The 20,543-nt window shown below is 40.3% G+C and overlaps 1 protein-coding gene across 1 annotated transcript in view; it reads right to left on the bottom strand.

The window, feature by feature from the left end:
• Positions 1-20,543, bottom strand: part of slc2a15a (solute carrier family 2 member 15a) — a 42,219-nt gene that overhangs the window by 2,913 nt on the left and 18,763 nt on the right. The window contains exons 4-10 of the mRNA XM_008296162.1: positions 15,935-16,059; positions 14,540-14,685; positions 14,071-14,203; positions 12,894-13,081; positions 2,649-2,759; positions 1,681-1,782; positions 1,364-1,439 (exon numbers count right to left, since the gene is read on the bottom strand). Coding sequence (XP_008294384.1) covers positions 1,364-1,439; positions 1,681-1,782; positions 2,649-2,759; positions 12,894-13,081; positions 14,071-14,203; positions 14,540-14,685; positions 15,935-16,059 — 881 coding nt within the window. The remainder of the gene's footprint in view (positions 1-1,363; positions 1,440-1,680; positions 1,783-2,648; positions 2,760-12,893; positions 13,082-14,070; positions 14,204-14,539; positions 14,686-15,934; positions 16,060-20,543) is intronic.

Raw genomic sequence — 20,543 nt, forward strand, 5'->3', positions numbered from 1 at the left:
GTAGGTGTGAATGTGAGTGTGCTTGGTTGTCTGTCTCTAAGTGTAGCCCTGTGATAGACTGGTTACTTGTCCAGGTGAACCTGCCTACACCCTGAGTCAGCTGGGATAGACTCCAGCCGCCCCGCGACCCTAATGAGGATTAAGCGGTGTATAGATAATGGATGGATCTTTTATACCAATACAGCTTGTAAATGGCTAATTAGCAATAAACAAAATTGTCCATTCGGGTGAGGGCCAGGGCCATCACTAATATTGTATTATCATATCCTGTCATTAAAATTGCATTATTTGTCTCTCTTACAGGAGGCCGTACAAAATGGATTTGTCAGCAAAATTAGATAGGCATGTTTAACTCTCACTGTACGATGCTGTGAAAAACAGTGAACAAGGAATGTCACTTAAAAATGTGAAATTTACTATATTCCTATGGCTAATGTTTTTGACCTAAACATTATTTCTATGTCAGTTATAATACTCAAAAAATCTTATTTAAAATTAGAGTTTTCTAGCTTGATTTTTTTTAAGACTTTGAATCTTTCCTTGAGATGAAAACCTTTTAAGAATTTTCAAGGTATGACCTCCAGAGGGCGCCATTCATTCATAACACAAACCAACCTAAACCCCTGCAGAATAATCAAGTCTATCGTTGAAGGTTTATGAAAATGTAAAAGTTAAACAGGAAGTGTGAGAAGTAACCCTGACTTTAAAACTCTTTTGTAAAAAAATAAATGAAAATAATAAATAATGAAAATCCATGTTTTGTGGCAATTAAATCTGACTAAAATTATTACCTCACATATTCTGCTCACTTTCTGCTAGTAGTGTCTCTACCTGCTAACAGTTTTGGTTTATTTGTCAGTAATTACAGGTTTCTGTCTTAAAAATAATATAATGAAAAATAATTACAATAACTGACATGCAGCAAGGGGTTGCATGGTGGCCCGGTGGTTAGCACCATCACTTCACAGCTAGAAGATCTCCAGTTTGCAGCCCGGTTAGGACAGCTGGGATCTTTCTGCGTGGAGTCTCCATGTTCTCCCCGTGCAGCACAGGCTTTCTCCAGGTTCTCCCACAGACCATAAACATGTTGAGGTTAATTGGTGATTCTAAATTGTCCGTAGGTGTGAATGTGAGTGTGCTTGGTTGTCTGTCTCTAAGTGTAGCCCTGTGATAGACTGGTGACCTGTCCAGGTTTAGATAATGGATGGATGGTATTTAGACAATAAGTAACAGACACTAAAAATGAAAATGAAATGCAACTGCTATGTGTTCTGTACACATCATTAAAAAGTGTAAGTTTAAAATAGATTTTTTCATGATTTGAATGAACCAGTCTTTTATCATGCAGTGCAGAGCAACTTGCCTGGTCCGATACAGAAGCCAGCAATGATGCCGACCACACAGCAGACACTGATGTAGCGCATGAATGATAAGTGAGCCTGCAGACAGAAGAAACAGCACATTAAAAAAGACACTTTGATCACATTTAGTTATTTTCTTTGGTAGCAAACTGACTCCTTTTTAAACACTGCTTCGCACTTCAATCTACTGCTACATGGCAGGTTGGGGGTGCTGGACACTCTATTTTGCCTGTAGCAAGTCTGTGTCACACACATGCACGCACACATGCACGCACGCACACAAACACACACACACACCCACACACACATGCGCACACACCTGTAAAAGGAGGGCTAATGTGATTCCAGTACTGCAGATGCCCATCATGGCAAAGCCTCCAATCATGAGAGGCCTCCTGCCCAGCTTCTCTATGGTGAAACACTATAGGAGGAGACACAGAGCTTATTGTTTAATGGAGACACAATGCACATGAAAAAACATAAACCATAGTGAGCCTTAATAAAAAAAACAATAATAATAATTCAACCTTTGGAAGACACTCTTACTTTTACCAATCTCATTTGAACTGGAGTCAAGACATGCTTAATAGTATGGCATAAAGACTGGATGCAGGGGAAAATCAGCTAGTCTAGCACTTCCCAACATTCAAAAATACACTTACCAACACCTCTAATGCTCATTTATGTTGTATGTTTTACAAGCACTGATATCAAAAATTGTCTGTGAAAAATGTTTCCATCCATTGAGCTCTTCTGTGCATTGTTTCTGGCTTTAGTGTAGGTTGCCAGCTATAGTCAGACATCAAACCAACTTTTGGTTTGGTCCAGTTACAAAGTCAAACCTCACCGTAACAAAAAAACAAAGATGGAAAGAGAATGTGCAGGGATGACACAGTAATCTGACAAAATGCCAATCAAAGATGCATTTATTGAGTTTATTTGGTTCATCAGTTCTATCTTTCTTTTTTTCCTTTATCATGAAGCACCTTGTAAAGTATTTTTCTCAATGAATTATTCCTCACCATATACTATTGTTTACTTCTACACAGAGAATCGAGTATGTTCTGAGTTACAGGTGATAGTAGCTGTACTTTTGAACAGGCAAGCCATTTTACGCTGGTTCCAATCTTTGTATTAAGCTCAGTCAAACACTTCCTGAGTCAAGTTCTGTATGTAACACATAGACATTAGATTGATATCCATCCTCTTATGCTGCATCAAATCAATAGGTTTGGCAAGACTTTGAAGACACAACATCGATACAGTAATAACTGCATCACACTTTACCCCAATGAGTCCAGCGATGATCTCTATAATTCCTGTTCCTGCTGTGGTATACTGGATCTCTGGAGCTGGAATACCTGCATTCTTAAAGATGTCATTGGTATAGAACCAAATCTGTGGTGGAGAAATAAACACTTTAAAATCTGTGAAGTAACATCTACTGTCTTAGTCCTGCTCATCAGTGTACGGAAAGTAGTTCGACACTTAAAACCTTTCTTGGTGTGCATATTATGATATCATAACATGCTGAAGACTTTTCAGTCACTGTGGGCTCTACTTTCCTAACATGTAGCGCACTTGGAATCTTGGAGGGATCGGACAAAATGGCTCATTCCACCTCAGTTCACCAAAGAAAGCTATCTAACCATCTTTAGTTTGACTTTTTTTAAGTGGTGAATGCTGATTGAGTTGACCATGTGTAAAATCTGGGGTCATTAGCTAGCAGTTTTTCAGTTAAAAATTCCTAAAGAGGGGTGAGGTCATGTCCATTTTTACTTCGTTTTCTACTTGCCAATCTGTGGTACGTTTGTTGTGCCATAATTTGTCAGACCAGTGACCCCTTTAAACACAGACTGTGGAGCAGTTTGTTGTTAAATACCATTATTCTGTCTGGTTGCCACTGCTGCCATAATCAGATTTTTTTTTTTTTTAAATCCATGATATATCTTCTATTTATACACACACTAATAGCAGAGGAGTTGTGATGCAAAGTGCTTGCCTGCCCTTGGTACCGACTTGGGGTTCAGTGTCTTAACTCAAGGATACCTCAACACATGGAGAGACAGGGGTCAAGCCACCGATACAAAACAGAAATCGATTTTAACTTTAATGATATGAATACATCGATTGGCTGGCCTCTGGCTAGACATATGTCTACTGTGGAGCCGTCGATGTCCGGTTGTAAAGTTATGAATTTGGCTGATTGGAGCTCTGCTACTAAATACGACTGCTCCAGTTTTGTGAAATTCCTGCTGTGCCGTATTACGAGAGTAAAGTTTGCTTAATGTGTTTGCTAGCAACAACAACACAATAGCATGGCCAACAGCACCGGTGTTCCAGTTTAGCTGACGATGTTTGCTGCATTTATGCTCTAAATGTTCTGTTCACAGATTTGTCACGACCAGACCTGCCTGTGTGTGAAGGTAAAGATACAACATAAAGAAGACCTCGCCAAAAAACGCAAACATCACTCTTCTACGGCTTCTGGAAGCTTTGATGGAGAGATGACAGGAAGAAAAGAAGGAAGACGAGAACATGGAGCCGTGGTTGGAGGAGAAAAAAGGAGGTTGAGAGAAGGCGCAGCGGCTTCTTCAGGAAACAGCAAGAGTGAAAGTTTGAGTGTCTTGTCTATCCCAGACATTCAATTTGCAAAACTTACAGCCGAGAGACTTTGCTGAACATCAGGGCAATGAACGTTGCTATAATTGTAGCGCTCGGCTGTGATTTGGACATACTACACCAACACGGAGTCCTATCAGAGACTACGCCAGCAGTTACCCGAGAGAGAAGGAAGGAAGCGGTAAGAACGTAAACAAAGGAGGAGGAAGAGAGCCAGGATCCATGCTAGGCTAAAGGCTAACACCTCCAGACCAGCAGGACTGACACTCCTACTGTCCTACGTCTGCTCCCTCGACAACAAGCTGGACGAGCTACGTTTGCTGGGAGAAACCCACAAAGAGTGGAAAGACTGCTGTGTGTTTGTTTCAACAGAAACATGGCTCCATGACAACATCCCAGACGGCCATACAGCTGGAGGAGATGACATCGTTCCAGGCGGACAGACAGGCAGCTAGCTCTGAACTTTTCCAGAGCCGCTGCAGGAGCAGGACACTGAACATTGTCAGGGACTCCTCACACCCTCTCCATGACCTGTTTGAACTGCTGCCATCAGGCAAACGTTTCAGGAACACTAAAGGAAGAACCTCCAGACTGATCAACAGCTTCAACAGCTTCATTCCACAATGCTGTCAGAATGCTGAACTGCTGATCCGGATATGGAAACACTTCTTTATTTGATTGCTTTTAGTTTTTGGATTCTGAAGAAACGCTCTCTCATCTTGTTTGTACTAATATTGTATGTACAGAAAAATGACAATGAACTTGATTTGATTTGATTTAATAAAGTCTATATCCATGTCAATATCATCTTCAGACAATACGTGCTGGCCAAAATAAAAAACACTGTGCCACCGATCAGCTTGATTAGGATCCTTTTCATTCCTATAGATCTTTTCCATTCTGTCAGGTGTTTAACACCTGGTGCTTATTCAGGAAACATGGCCAGATCAACGGCTGATAGTCACAACTTAACACAGACACACACTGCCCGTTTAATAACGACACAAAACTAATTATTGTCTTACCAAGCACCACCTACAACACAGAAGCACGTTATGTTGTGTTGTGTTAGCCTGTGCATTCAGGTTTGTTCACCGAAACACACAAAGCAGCCTCCCACCACAACAACATGCAGCATATCATTAGTTTGGTTTGATAAAATGCATCAGAGCAAACTGAGGACACGTTGAATGTTTTCAGTTTGCAAAGTTTATGGACTACAATATACTGAAGAGGCTAATGTTAATATTTTCTAATATTTAATACAGCAACAGTCTGTCTTGTCTGTGTGTATTCGAAAAACAAACACAATGACATTGTTCTGACCTGATACATTTCTCCTTAATTTTTTTCACCAAACAAATTGATTCAAACTGCATCGCATCAAATCACATCACAGTGTATTAAAATGTATCGTTGGTGAATTACATCGTCACCCATGTTTCTAGATTCAGGTCGGATCACCTCTTAAGGTAGAGATGAACACCCCTACCGGGCACATATAATATTTAGCTGGAATAACATATTTAATGACTGATATTATCACGTCATGGGAATTGTTTTAATTATACAAGGCCCCATGGAAATATTAAATAAAGTGGTGTGTGAGTATATCACAAAACTTAGTGATTAAGAACAATAACGGGCTACAAAGCAACACCGACGCCCATGGTGAGTGCTGACATCTCTCTGGCCAACGAACTCAACAACTTTTATGCGCGATTCAAAGCTCCCAGCCGAGAGGTGCACATCCTGCCCAGCACAGAGGAGGAGATGCGCACCGTGATGGAGCATGACGTGAGGCAGATGTTTCGGGACCTGACGGTATAACAGGCCGTGTCCTCAGAACCTGTGCCAACCAGCTTGCGCCGGTGTTCACAGAAATATTCAACCTCTCGCTCTCCCAGTGCATTATCCCCAGGGGGCTGTCATTGTTCCTGTCCTCAAGAAAGCCAAGCCCAGCTGTCTTAATGACTACCGGCCCATTGCCCTTACCTCTGTTGTGACGAAATGTTTTGAAAGACTGGTCAGAAATTTCATTGGAATTTCCTCCCAGTGTAAAACACTACTGCTATAAAACTTCCTTTCAATATTAGACATTCTCTTAATTGGCTTTTATTTTATTGTGGTCTTTATGTATCCAGAATGCAGCAGCACGTCTGGTTTTCAATCAGCCAAAAACAGCACGTCACCCTGCTGTTCAGATGGCTTCACTGGCTTCTAGTTGCTACCCGCATCAAATTCAAAACCCTGATACTTGCTGACAAAACCACAACAAGAACACCTCCCTCCTACCTGAACTTTCTCATTCAGATCTACACTCCCTCCCGCTCAACCAACAAAAAAACGTCTGATACAACCACCACAACAGGGCCCAAGGTCGATAACTAGACTCTTCTCCTCTCTTGTTCCGCGGTGGTGGAACGAGTTACCAAACTCTGTTCCATCTGCTGACTCCCTCTCAGTCTTCACGAAAAGACTAAAGACCCAGCTCTTCACTGAACACCTTTGTACTTGACAGCCCGAAAACAAACAAACAAACAAACAAACAAAAAATCCTGTTACCTCCCACACAGCCTGCTATTGGCATCAACGCCCTATCATACTTGAATTTGTTCTATGGCACTTATCTAGATTGTTTTCTCCTGACTAGATCCTTGGTTGTGTTGTATCTGCTCTCAGATGTACGTTGCTTTGGATAAAAGTGAAATTGTAGAAATGAAATTGTAGAATTGTAGAATGTATTTACGAAGTTGGTTTGCTTGGTTTTCATCTTTTTGTATTTTATTTGTTTATATATGTTTTGTCTAGTTGGCTTAATCTTTTGTGTCTTTATGACAGCATTGTTCAGCATTTATTAACTTGTAGCTTTATAAAGAGGCTATATAAATTCAGTTATTGTTATAGACTGTAGCTTCAAATGAAGACGTAAACCTGTGCTCAAACTCCAGACTAAGCCCTCACAAGAACGACACAACTTTAGGAAGTAATCTCCCAAGGCAAATTGGTCCTGGGACAGAGACCAGACAATGAGTCATTCATGAAATCCCATTGACAACAAAGATAAGGAAAAACAACACCTCGCCTGTAAAAGAGAAACCAGGGCCCCCTCCTGGAGCCAGGCCTGGGAGGGGAGTTCTGTATACGAGTGTCTGGTGGCTTAGCCATGGGGCTCAGTTGGGCAGAGGCTGAAGTGGCAACATGAGGTCACCACCGTGAGGGTCTGCAAGAGAGAAAATTGGGGTTAGGTGCTATGCCCACCAGGCAATGGACAGGAGCAAGCACCTAGGTGTGCATCCCCCAGATTGTGTAGACTGGTTGTGGGGAAATGGAACATCACCTCGCTGGCGGAGTAGGATCTTGAGCTGGTGTGGGAGGTGGAGTGGTACTGTAGGTATAGTTTATAATTGGACTCACCCTCATGCACAGCAAAGGTGTCTGAACCAAACTCCTGGAAAGGGGTTGGACTCTTGGGCAATCTTGGACAAATTTTTCAGGTTTGCCCAGGATGAGAGGTATCAGGCGGGTATGGGGATATCTACAAGTCCTACAAATATCTACTCTACCCTGGCAGAGCTGCTTAGGGGGGCATGGGAGTTTGATCAACCAGTCCTGTATTTTGTGGATTGGAAAAAGGCTTACCACCATGTGCCTCAACCATGTCCCTCAGAGCTGTGTTCGCATTCTGGGCACAAATTCAAACACGTTCCTTGTTAGCGTTGGACTCTGCCAAGGCTGGCCATTGTCTCCAATCCTGTTTGTGGTATTCATGGACAGGAAGTCAAGGCACAGCTGGGGTGAGGAAGGTGTCTGGTTTGGGGGACTTCAGGATCACACTTTTTGAGGACGACAAGGTACTATTTGTTTCATCACACTGTGACCATCAGTGTGCACTGGAACAGTTTGCAGCCAAGTGCAAATTGGCTGGGGTGTGAGTCAGCACCTTCAAGTCCAAGGCCATGGTTCTCTGGAAACTGGTGGACTGCTCCCTCTGGTTTGGGGTGGAGGTACTGCCCCAAGCAAAGGAGTTTAAGGATCTCAGAAACTTGTTCATGCGGGATGGGAAAATGGAGCATTAGATGGACAGGCGGCTCGGTTTAGCATCAGCAGTAATGTAGGCATTGTACTGGACTGTCGTGGCGAAGAGGATTTATCAGTCAGTCTACTTTCCAACTCTCATCTACGGTCATGAACTCTGGGTAATGCCAAAAATAACAAGATCGTGGTTACAAGCGGCCGAAATGAGTTTCCTCTGTAGAGTGACTGATCCCAGCCTTTGAGATAGGGTGAGGAGCTCAGACATCCCGGGGGAGGTCAGAGTAGAGCCGCTGCTCTTCCATGTTAAAAGGAGCCAGTTGAGGTGGTTCAGACATCTGATTCAGATGCCTCCCGGGAGACTTCCCTTGGAGGTTTTCCAAGCATGTCCACCTGTGAGGAGACCCTGGGGCTCAGAACTCGCTGTAGAGATTATATATTTCATCTGGCCTGGAAACACCTTGGGATCCCACAGGAAGAATTGGAAAGCATTGGAGAGGGACGTCTGGAATGATCCACTTCATCTGCTGCCTCTGCACCCTGACCCCAGATAAGCAAAAGAAAATAGATGGATGGATGGATGGATGGATGGATGGATGGATGATACAATTTCAGGTACTTTTAACTAGTAAATCGCAGCAAAACACAAGAACCATCCACTTTTAGATCCACATTAAAACACAAGGACCATCCACTTTTAGGTCCACAATCCTTCCGTCAAAAAGTCAACCATGTCCCAGTTGTATAGTGCACACTGCATTGTAGAATAAACATGGATTGTTAGTTTGATAAAATGAAGGTGTTTCGTTTGTGTGAGGACTGGGTGAAATGGCAGAGCAGCATCAGTGACAAACAGACACAGACTAATGAACACACACATCTAGAGACTAACAACTACTGAATATGAATTGAGATACACTACACATTACACAGCCACAGCTACCCAAAGCTAGTTAGTTACAAGTCATCTGTGAGCAATTTTGGCAGAGAAGCAAAAGCAAAACATTTGGTCCCACGATGTGACAGATGCCTTGAGAAGAAAATGTAATGGTGTGAAAATGGAAATGAGCCAGCAGACAATTAGGACTTGCAAGTTTCACAGGTGGTACACCATTGCACTACAAAAACAGCACACATTTAATCACATTTAGTTCTGTTTCATTTGAGGCTTTAGGGGGGACGACAAGACAAGACAGGAAATGTATTAAATGTAGACAGAAGAAAGTGATGGTTAGAGGATCAGGTAGATAAGCTCACTAACACACTGGTGACTCGCACCAACTGTTACACATACATGCCTAGGCCTGTGGTATGTCAGGAAACGTCAAATTTCCACATACACTTAGACTATAGATCACCTCAAGCATCTGCAATTCAGTCATCATCAATGTCATCACCATCACATCAGTGTATTCAAGAACATTTTACACGTAATCACAACTGCTATCCATTATCAGCACCTTTATCATGGTCATCACTGCTACCATCAATTTCATCGTTACCGCAGTCATTACCACTGTCAACAACAGAAATCACTGTAATTATGTTTGCATGCATCCTCATCACGATAATCATCATCATCATCATCACCAACACCACTATCATCATCACCACCACCGCCACGACCACCTTCATCAGTGTAATTGTTATCATCATCACCATCATCATCATCATCATCATCATCAATATTATCATCATTGTCATCGTCATCATCACCTTTATCTTCAGTGCCGATCATCAGAGTCATCATCATCACTGATTATATTCACTTGTTAATTTTATATTAAATCAATCATTAGTCATTATACTGTTACATATTATTCTTCTCATTCTAGTGTTGCTGTTTTAATCACCACCATCACCAGTGTCACTATAACCTTCATCATCGTCAATGCTGCTCTCAGTATATGTATGTTTCGGCACTGCTTCACTTTGTTTCGGCAGAGTTAATTGGCAGTTAAAATACAGCCTGGAGAAGGCCTGCTAATAATAAGCTCCAGCGCTTATGGTGTGTACTTTCTGGCCCAGGCACCCTGCTTATCATTTGAATAATTAATGAATATCAGGGGGAGGAAATCTACCTAATTATATCAGCAGAAAAATGATGACACCAAGTTATAAAACAATAATAGGCCGGTTTTCATTTCAGTGTCTTTGTCTAATAAGCCAGATCAATCAAATGAGGGAGCAATAGAAACAGGAGGTGGACAAAGGGGTAGAAAGACAAAAAGACAATGATGGAAATAAATTGTTCAAGAGGGAGATTAAATGCCAGTACTGACCAAAACCATCCAAAGTTGTTCCATCAGGAGATTATGCTAATTTGCACTGCTTAGCAATGTAGCCGAAAGACTCCATTTACCAGAAACCATTTGGCAGCTAGCAGCTGATGGGAAGATATCACACACATGGGTTATATAGACTAAAATATTTTTTTATTATTTATTTATTTTTTATTCTGTTTTTAATCAAATGCCTTCATGAAGGTATAACACCTAGTTTTAGGCCTGTTCTAAATGGGCTGTTTCACTCTAAAAACCAATGAGCTGTCCACATCCTCTCCAGGGAGAACACTGTCTTTGCATGTGTCATTCACAAAGCAAAGCAAACAGCTGACCCCACGCTGCGAGAAGACCAAAACTTTCTGTCTCTCCTGTAAATCTGAACAATCATGTCACAGTGAAATATCACCAAATTCACAGCACAACTGTTGTTTTAGCTCGTATATAATTAGCTTGTCAGACAGTGTTGCAGTTATAAAATCAGTGTTTCAGTGGTGCAGAGCAGCAGCTTAAAATGGCTTTGAAGTGATTGCTGGTTAACATGTCATTTCAATGGGCTGCGCTTTACTCACTGTTTCATCCACATAGAGAATTTTCGGACTTTCTTCAAAGTCAGAAGTTTACATACATTTCTTAGTATTTGGTAGCTTTGCCTTTAAACTGTATGACTGAGGTCAAATGTTTTGGGTTTCCTTCCACAAACTTCTCACAATAGTTTGATGAATTCTGGACCATTCCTCCTGACAGAACTGGTGGAACTGAGTCAGGTTTGTTGGCTGCCTGACTCCACACACCTGTTCAGCTCTACCCACAGATTTTCTCCAGGACTGAGATCAGGGCTTTGTGATGGCCACTCCAAAACATTGACTTTGTTGTCCTGAAGCCTCTTTGTAAGTAATCTAGCGGTATGCTTAAGGTCATTGTCCATTGGAAGACCCATTTGTGCCCAAGCTATACCTTCATGGCTGATGTCTTAAGATGTTGCTTCAGTATTTCCACTTAATCTTCTTTCCTCATAATGCCATCTATTTAGTGAAGTGCACCAGTCCCTCCTGCAGCCAAACACCTCCACAACAGACTTGTGGAGGTCCACAATTCTCTTCCTGATATCTTGGCTGATTTCTTTAGATTTCCCATGTTGTCACAAAAGGAAGCAGTGTTTTTGAGGTGTGCCTTAAGACACATCCACAGGTGTGCCTCTAATTAACTCAAATGTTGTCAATTAACCTATCAAAGGCTTCCAAAGCCATGATATCATCATCTGAGCTTCTCCAAATACACACGTGGACAAAATTGTTGGTACCCCTCTGTTAATGGAAGAAAAACCCACAATGGTCACAGAAATAACTTGAATCTGACAAAAGTAATAATAAATGAAAATTCTATGAATATTAACCAATGAAAATCAGACATTGCTTTTGAACAGTGATTCAACAGAATTATTTTTTTAAAAATAAACTCATGAAACAGGTCTGGACAAAAATGATGGTACCCCTAGAAAAGACTGAAAATAATGGGACCATAGGGACATGTTCAATCAAGGTGTGTCCTCTAATTAGCACCACAGGTGTCTACAAACTTGTAATCAGTCAGTCGGCCTATTTATAGGGTTACAAGTAGTCACTGTGCTGTTTGGTGACATGGTGTGTACCACACTAAACATGGACCAGAGGAAGCCATGGAGAGAGTTGTCTCAGGAGATTAGAAAGAATATTATAGACAAGCATGTTAAAGGTAAAGGCTCTAAGACCATCTCCAAGCAGCTGGATGTTCCTGTGACTACAGTCGCACACATTATTCACAAATTTAAGATCCATGGGACTGTAGCCAACCTCCCTGGACGTGGCCGCAGGAGGAAAATTGATGACAAATGGAAGAGATGGATAATACGAATGGTAACAAAAGAGCCCAGAACAACCTCTAAAGACATTAAAGGTGAACTCCAAGGTCAAGGTACGTCAGTGTCAGATCGCACCATCTGTCGTTGTTTGAGCCAAAGTGGACTTCATGGGAGATGACCAAGGAGGACAGACTGGAATTTGCCAAACTGCATGTTGACAAGCCACAAAGCTTCTGAGAGAACGTCCTACGGACAGACGAGACAAAACTGGAACTTTTTGGAAAGGCACATCAGCTCTATGTTCACAGACGCAAAAATGAAGCATATCAAGAAAAGAACACTGTCCCTACTGTGAAACATGGAGGAGGCTCTGTTGTGTTCTGGGGCTGCTTTGCTGCATCTGGCACAGGGTGTCTTGAATCTGTGCAAGGTACAATGAAATTTCAAGACTATCAAGGTATTCTGGAGAGAAATGTGCTGCCCAGTGTCAGAAAGCTTGGTCTGAGTCGCAGGTTTTGGGTCTTGTCATTGTTCACACGTTAGATTTAAATTTTTCAACTAAACTAACTGTGAAGCAACACGACAAATGTGAACAATTGAAAATTAAATGTTGATAATTACCCATTTGTAAGGTATTCAAAAAACTATATCTAAAAGTTTTAAACACATTTTTTATTTGATTGACTTTGAAACCTCTAAAGCCTTGCACAGACTTTTTAAGCATACATTACTCTGTTTTCAAGGCAGCCTTACAGCATCGATGCCGGACAGTTGCATGCCGATGTTGATGACCACCACACTCAGCACTTGCCAGCGCACTGTGTCATCCAGTAACAGTTTCCATACTGACAGCGTTTCCACTGACGACAAGGAGCGCTGCTCCTCCTGCATCTCCTCAATCTCAGCCTGGATGTTACACTTGGCTCTGTACCACTTTAGAGCTGAGAGACAGATAAACAAATAGCATTGTGGTTACAGCACAACATGGAAAGATAACATCTGAAGCACTGGCCATTACAGCTACACAAGTTATGATATTTTGGTAACTTACCAAATAGAAATTCAGATGAGTTAACTAACCAAGATCACCGTAGGATTGGAAGATGTTTTTCTCTGCTGGTGGTCAGACAGTGTGTCCACCAGTCATCAGCATATTTAACATGCGGTTTGCAACAAGGATTTATTCTTGTTCTTTGTGTAAATGCTGCTCCTTTGTTACATGGTTTGCTCCTTGGCTAATAGTCTTAAATATCTAGTGTGCCTTAAGAGCAGAAATGACCTCCTAGCTTTTCCTTTTCCACCTCCAAATATTCTTTTTGTTCGCTAACTTCCCTGTTGGGATATATTGATTCAATACGTTTCACTTTATGTTTTTTTCCATCCATAAAAATCAGTTGCAACATCTATGTTTTAGATAACTTTATTCACAAATGTTCTCAGTGGAGAATGAAAATAAACTACTTGAATGGTCATCTTCATTTTTCTATGAAAAAATAACATTTTCTACAAATACAATTAATCACCTGTCCACAGCATTCCTGTATTGGTTTAATAGAAAGAGGAGTGTCTGCAATTCTGTTGAAAATTCTACCTATAATTTTTTTTTGATACCCTGGTATACCTTGATACTTGTCAAACCCTTTGGACAGGGCTGGTCATTGCTATATTAATGACGTACTGCATCAACTGTGGCGCTCTTTTAAAAAATAACTCTTCAGTGAGGCCACACATAATTAAAATCTGCTATAGTCCAATAAAAGAATGCAGTCTCACAGTGTGCTGTAGCTAAACTGTGACAAACTTGAAACTGTTGTTATTGGGCCAGTTATTCCTTTAATTTAATTTGCTTTTTTTTGGCCAAAATGTAAACGCTAGTGTTCATCCTGTTGTGCCTCCTATTGTTGATGAGCAGCAGTGCCACAACACTCACCTGTGATGGTGGCGTGGACGTTGTGCTTCTCAATCAGCAGGTACCTAGGACTCTCTGGGAACCATGGCAACAGCATCAACTGGATGAAAGTGGGTACCACCACCACTGAGAGGAAGAGGGGCCAGTGCTCCTCCTGTAACGGTTACAGCATGGTTACAGACATACTAAGACTGTCAATGTAGCGGGCAGCAATAAAGATGTGATCACAACAGAGCCATGTGGAAACATTAGAAATGTTATTGTTATTGACACTTTAAATTTCTGGTGGAAAACCTGAATTTTGGGTTTATTTAGAATAAATTGCCACAGTTGCAACACAGCTATAAACTACTGTCTACTGCAATAGCAGATAATAGCATATAGTAATAAACAGGCTTTACAAATGCATATTTAGATTTTGGGGTTTATTCATGTGGTTTTGCTACAATACCCTCGACATTTTGATTGTTGTTGAGTAGTGTTCCAATACCTTTCCTAGGAGCTCGTGCAGGCCAAGGATTTGGGCAGCAAAGACCCCAGTGCCAATAAAGATACTGGGCACAAGACCGAGGAAGCCCCTCAGGTTCTTAGGTGCTATCTCACCTAAGTACATTGGTACGACACTCAAAGAGATGCCTGCAGGAACAAAAGCAAACAGAATCTTTGTAGCCATGCTCTGTTTATTAAAAAGCTTTAGAAAGTTATGAATGCATAATTTAACAAGAGTGTAAAATATAAAGAGTATCTCTCTCTCTCCTTCCCTCTCTCCCTCTCTCTCTCTCTCTCTCTCACTCGGTTTTACTCACCCTCACTCTCTTTGGTTTGGTTTGCTCCTGTTTTGTTTTCTCAATCATTTAGCTTTTCCTTCCTGAATTGGTTTGTGTTAACTTTCTTTCTTAAATAAAGCCTTTACAATCTTCACCTGTCTCTGCCTGATCTTCTGTGTCTGCACCTGGGTTCTCTGACCTGCCCTAACATAGTTTACAAACTGAATCTGTGAAGAGGGGTCTTGGGAGCATTTTTTAAAATCATTTCAGCTTGTGCCTTCTCGTGCACTGTGATATGAAAGTGTGAAGAGTGAATATGTATGCTTTTTGTTGTTGTGGTAGTGGTTATCTTTAGGTTAAAACACTTACAGGTATCTTGTACAAAGATCATCACATAACAGTGTTGCAATCTCTGAAAATCCATGTAACTTAGACTGATTCAATCAGTCATCTTTAGTTGCCAGTCATTTGATAATAATATAACTGTTCCAGTCATCTGTTCTGCAGAAATGCCAACATTTACTGGTTTCATCTGCTGTTAGGATTGTAACTTGTTCACAGAATCTCTTTGGGCTTTGGGTATAAAAAAATATTTAAAGGTAAGTTAGTTCTGGAAAATTGTTCACTATCATATGACAGGTTTACAGTGACTGATTAACCCACAAAATGTAAAGATTCATAAGCTCATCATTTCCATCATAACTCCTTGTTGTCTGTTTAGGCAGAAGCTAAGTGTGCAGCAGCCAGAGTGTGCTGAACCACTGAGAGACTATGATGAAAAACACACCATTTCTTTATCGTCTCTTCGGATCAAACCCGATCTGATGTTTGCGACTATTGAAGTTTTTCATGTTGATGAATGTGAAGCATCCCTTCTTTTGGTTTTAGTCTCCCCAGCAGATGTAGAACCAGTTGCATTTGGTCCCATTTAGACACCAGAGCATTGGTGTGGTTGATGTTGGGCGATAAGGTCTGATTTATTTATGGAGCCAACTTTGTGCACAACAGCAACATTATGTTAAAACAGAAAAACCTTTCTCAAACTAGAACAGTGGACTCTTCATACAGTTTGACATGTTGTGCACATGCCCAGTAAATGCAAAAGTGTGTGTGTGCACCTGAGTGAATGCCCGTGATGAAGCGGCCAAAGATGACCATCTCAGGTGAACCACATATCCTGCTGAAGCCCATGAATGAGCCAGCAATAAACACCAGCACAGTCGTGTTTATCACTGTGCCTTTCCTGAAAATGCACCGAGAGACACACACACACACACACACACACATAAGCAGCAGATAAACATTCCCAATACACAAAAGCATGTGACTTACAGTTTTATTGAATGGTAAGGACAGTGGTAGTATATTGGTTGACAGCAGTAGCCCCATCCCATAATATACTCACAATCATTGACATGTACAACAGTGGTCATACACTGTGACTATATGATTAGCCATAAAACATGACTGAAAAAAAATAATGAACCTGCAAATAGGATTATCAATTGTCTGTTTTTTAATTGCATTTAAATGTCCACTGACGTTCTGTGACACTGAAGATGAATGAAGCTTTCATTTGCCTTCTGTGCCTGCATACGTTCTGTCTCTAAGTGCCTCATTTCCAAATAATTTCCTAATCTTGTGTTACCATTTATTTTCCTGTTTGGACATGAAACTCTACCGTGCCATGGTTATCAGTGTGATTTTCAGAATGTGAGTATTGTATGTTCCTTGGTGTGACTGTATGCAAGTGTTTTGAGTTAAGTTGTTCATGTTTGTGGTAGCACCAGATGCTGCTGACTGTCGCTCGGGATGCCGTTGCCAAATGGCCACTATTCATCCTCGTAGTTGGACAGTCAAGTTGGTTATTGGTATCAGGACAGAGCAGAGCCAGCATCTGAATACGCCGTTGACAGTAGTTAGGAAAAAATATTCCCTGTATGATGTCAAACTATTTTTTCCACAAGAGCAGTGATGGCAAAATGTCTTGACTGAAACAAAATGCAATAAGTAAGAAAAAGACCCTATACTTTAAAACAGGCAGATTGTTCCATGCCTCTTGAAGAACTTGGAGAAATTTAGGTTGTCTCTGTCTCGTCATTTAATCCCAACCTGAATCCTGTGGGGGCTAGACTATCTGTGAAATGAATCGAACATTCATTCATTCTGTATGAATGGGCTAGCAGGTATTACTGAATCTGAGAAACTGATATATAGCCAACAGATAATTTAACTTGTTAAAAAGTTTTTTATTCAAATTTGTGTTTGTACCAGCATTTCAGCCTGTCAAGTACAGGCTTTCATTTTTATATTGCTTTTTTTAAAAAAAAAACAAAAACAAAAACAAAACAAAAAACAATATCTCTATTGAACTTTATATTACAAAATAATTAACAACATTCTCAACTTGGTGCAAACAAATAATGAGCAACAAAGTCTCCCATCAAACTAGATAACTTAATCAATTAAAGCAAAAGTTAAAAATACAAATAAATAAATAAATAAATACGCAGCTTACAGTTCAAGAAATCTGCACCATTTTCAAAATTACTTGGCCTTGTAACATCTGAGAAGCTCAGTTAAAGGTGACCATATTTTCCCAAAATCCTTTCCCCTTCCTCTGACAATACAAGTCAGTCATTCCACTATGAGATGACTTGTTGTTGTAAATATGCGCTATACAAATAAAATTGAATTGAATTGAATTCCAATACAACACAAGATGCCATCTCCTTCATCCACATATGTATTGAGGGTACGAACATTTTCTTCCAGTATAAAGACATCAACCTCCTGGCCTGCAGCAATCCAGAGTCGATGACTGTTAACTGACTTGAAGTAAAAAAAAAAAAAAAAAACAGCTGTCTGGAAATATACCCAATACACAAATCTTTGCTTGAAAAGGAACCCCATATAGGGGGAAGACGTGAGACAGGAGGAACATCTCCAACATGTCGATGTGCCCTATACCAAGTGTCTATGGTGTTTTTGAGAAAAGGGTTGTCATTTTTTTCAGGCTTTTGGGATTTGCAGAGTACAAATACAGTTTTAGTGCAAGGTTTGATACTGATGTTTGTTTAATATTTACCCAGGCTGAGAGTGTCTCAGGTGAAAAGTAGAACATGGCTGAGCGTAACTGCACAGACCAGTTACAGCATTTCAGGTTTGGAAGTTTTAGCCCCCCTCTTTCATATGGCAGGTATAGCAAGCACAGCCTGGACTTTTTGTTGTTCCAAATGAACACATTAAAGATTTTGGTGGTGGTGCAGGGAGTGACTGAAAGAGGTATAAGAACCTTGGCAACACGCTCATCTTAATCATGTTTATTCGGCCAATCGTTGATATGGGCATTGTCATCCATCTATCCAAAGTCTCCTTCACTTCGCTGACCAATGGGTTGTAGTTTCTTGCAACGGTGGTTTTAATGTCAGGGGTAATTTTAATTCCAAGATACATAAATCCTTCGTATGCATTAATAAACGGGGTTTGTATGACTGGTTTTCGCCTTTCATCCTGATCTAAAAATAGTTGTTTATAGCATATCCAGAGAATCGTCCAAGTAGTTCAGTTTGTTGCATTAGACTTGGTATGCTGGTAGACAGCTTTGTTAAGAAAACTCTCAAATCGTCAGCATACAGAGCCAATCTGTGTTCTTGTTCTCCTAAACAGATACCGGACAAGTCTGTTTGTGTTCTTATTGCCACAGCCAAGGGTTCTATAGCTAGTATGAATAGCACTAGCGATAATGGACATCCCTCACGTGTGGAGCGTTCCAATGCGATTGGCTGTGAAACTATACTGTTTGTTATAACACTGGGTTCTGTATACAAAATCTGAATTAATTTAAGAAAGTTGCCTCCAAGTCCAAATCTTGGCAGAACATGAAATAAATATGGCCATTCTATCCTGTCGAAGGCCTGACAGGCATCCAACAATAACAAAGCTGTATCCTTAGCATCAAATTTCTTGTAAATTATATTAAAAACTCTTCTAATATTGTGGAATCCTTGGCATTTTGGTACAAAGACATTTTGATCATTATGAACCAATTGTGAAATGTAGGGGTCTAATCTTTTTGTCAAGACTTTACAAAGTATTTTAGTATCAACCCCCATCAGACTTATTGGTCTATATGAAGAGCAAAGTGTGGGCAGCTTACCAGATTTTAAAATCTGTGTGATCATTGCCAGTCTCAGAGTGGGTTGGAGACTTCCATTTTGATAAGCTTCTTCATACATTTAAAGGAGTGGGGTTATTAATTTTTCTTGAAAGATTTTATAGAATTCAATCGTAAATCCATCTGGCCCAGGGGCCTTACCACTGTTAAAATTTTTGATGGCCTGTGATATTTCTTCAACAGTTAAATCTCTGTCTAATTCCTTTTTTGGATCTTCTGCTAGGATTGGGAGTTGGTTTAAGAATATTTCCCGTTCCTCCGAAACTTGAGGGCATTCTGACTTATATAGATTTTGATAAAACTGTCTAAAACTATCGTTGATTTCAAATGGGTCTCCTGTTATGTTCCCTGACGAGGTAATTATACTGTTAATCGCTCTATCACTCTGCATTTTCCTAATTCTCCACGCCAAGAGTTTACCAGCTTTTTTCTCCCTGAGCATAATAAGATTGCTTTAGCCACTGTATATTTCTTGCAGCTGCATCGGAGGATAATTTGTTATTTTCAGTTCTCAAATGCAACAGTTCCCTCTGTTTTAATTGGTCATTGCCAGTGGTTAGGTCTAGCTGCAAAAGTTGAATCTGTTTGTCCACAGTGTCCATCTGCTTCTTTTGTTATTTGATCTTGGTACTCGAGAAACTGAGAATTTCACCTCTGATATATGTTTTAAATCCTTCCAATCTCACCAAGGCACTAGTCTGATCTGTATTTAACTCAAAGTAGTTATCTATTTTCTCTCCCACAAATTTAACAAAGTCAGGGATCTGTAAGCATCTTGCTTGAAATCGCCGGTTACAGGGATTATGGGTAAATTTCTCTATGTGGCTATTCAAGGAGATCGCTGCATCGTCGCTGTTCACAATGCTGTCATACTGGTATCTTTTGATCCTTGATAAGAGTTCTCTTGAGACCAAAAAGTAATCTATACGAGATCATGATTTATGTATACTGGTTTGACAGGAAAATTCTATTTTTTCTGGATTCTGCTCCCTCCACACTTCCACCAGGTTAATATCTGATATATATTAATTTATTACTTGTCTAGTTTGTGCTTTAGAGATGTCTGAGCCTATTGAACGATCTATAGTTGGATTAAGAGGGCAATTAAAGTCTCCTCCAATTATATAAGATCCTTGTAAGGTAGATATTGTAAGAAAGAGGTCTTCAAAAAATGTAGGATTATTTTGGTTTGGCCCATATGCTCACTAGATTTAATGTAAATGAGAGATTGTTTCCCTGAGCGATTACATATCTACCAGCAGGATCTTGGATTGTTTTAGTGAGTTGAAAGGGTTTGGTTCTGAGGATCAGAATAAGCACCCCTCTGACATAGTTATTATATGATGCATGTATCACTTGACCATCTGTTTTTTACAGGTTTTACATCAGACATTGTCAAATGTGTTTTCTGAAGAAGAATTATTTTATATTTAAGCTGCTTGATTCTGTTTATAACCTGCTTTAATATGATCAATTTCCTGAGTCCCCTGACGTTCCAACTTGTGATTTTTATATCAAAGATGTTCTGGATATTTACTTGTGTGAATGTG

This window comes from Stegastes partitus, unplaced genomic scaffold (assembly GCF_000690725.1).
Source record: "Stegastes partitus isolate 25-593 unplaced genomic scaffold, Stegastes_partitus-1.0.2 Scaffold1105, whole genome shotgun sequence".
In the NCBI taxonomy this organism is placed as follows: Eukaryota; Metazoa; Chordata; class Actinopteri; family Pomacentridae; genus Stegastes; species Stegastes partitus.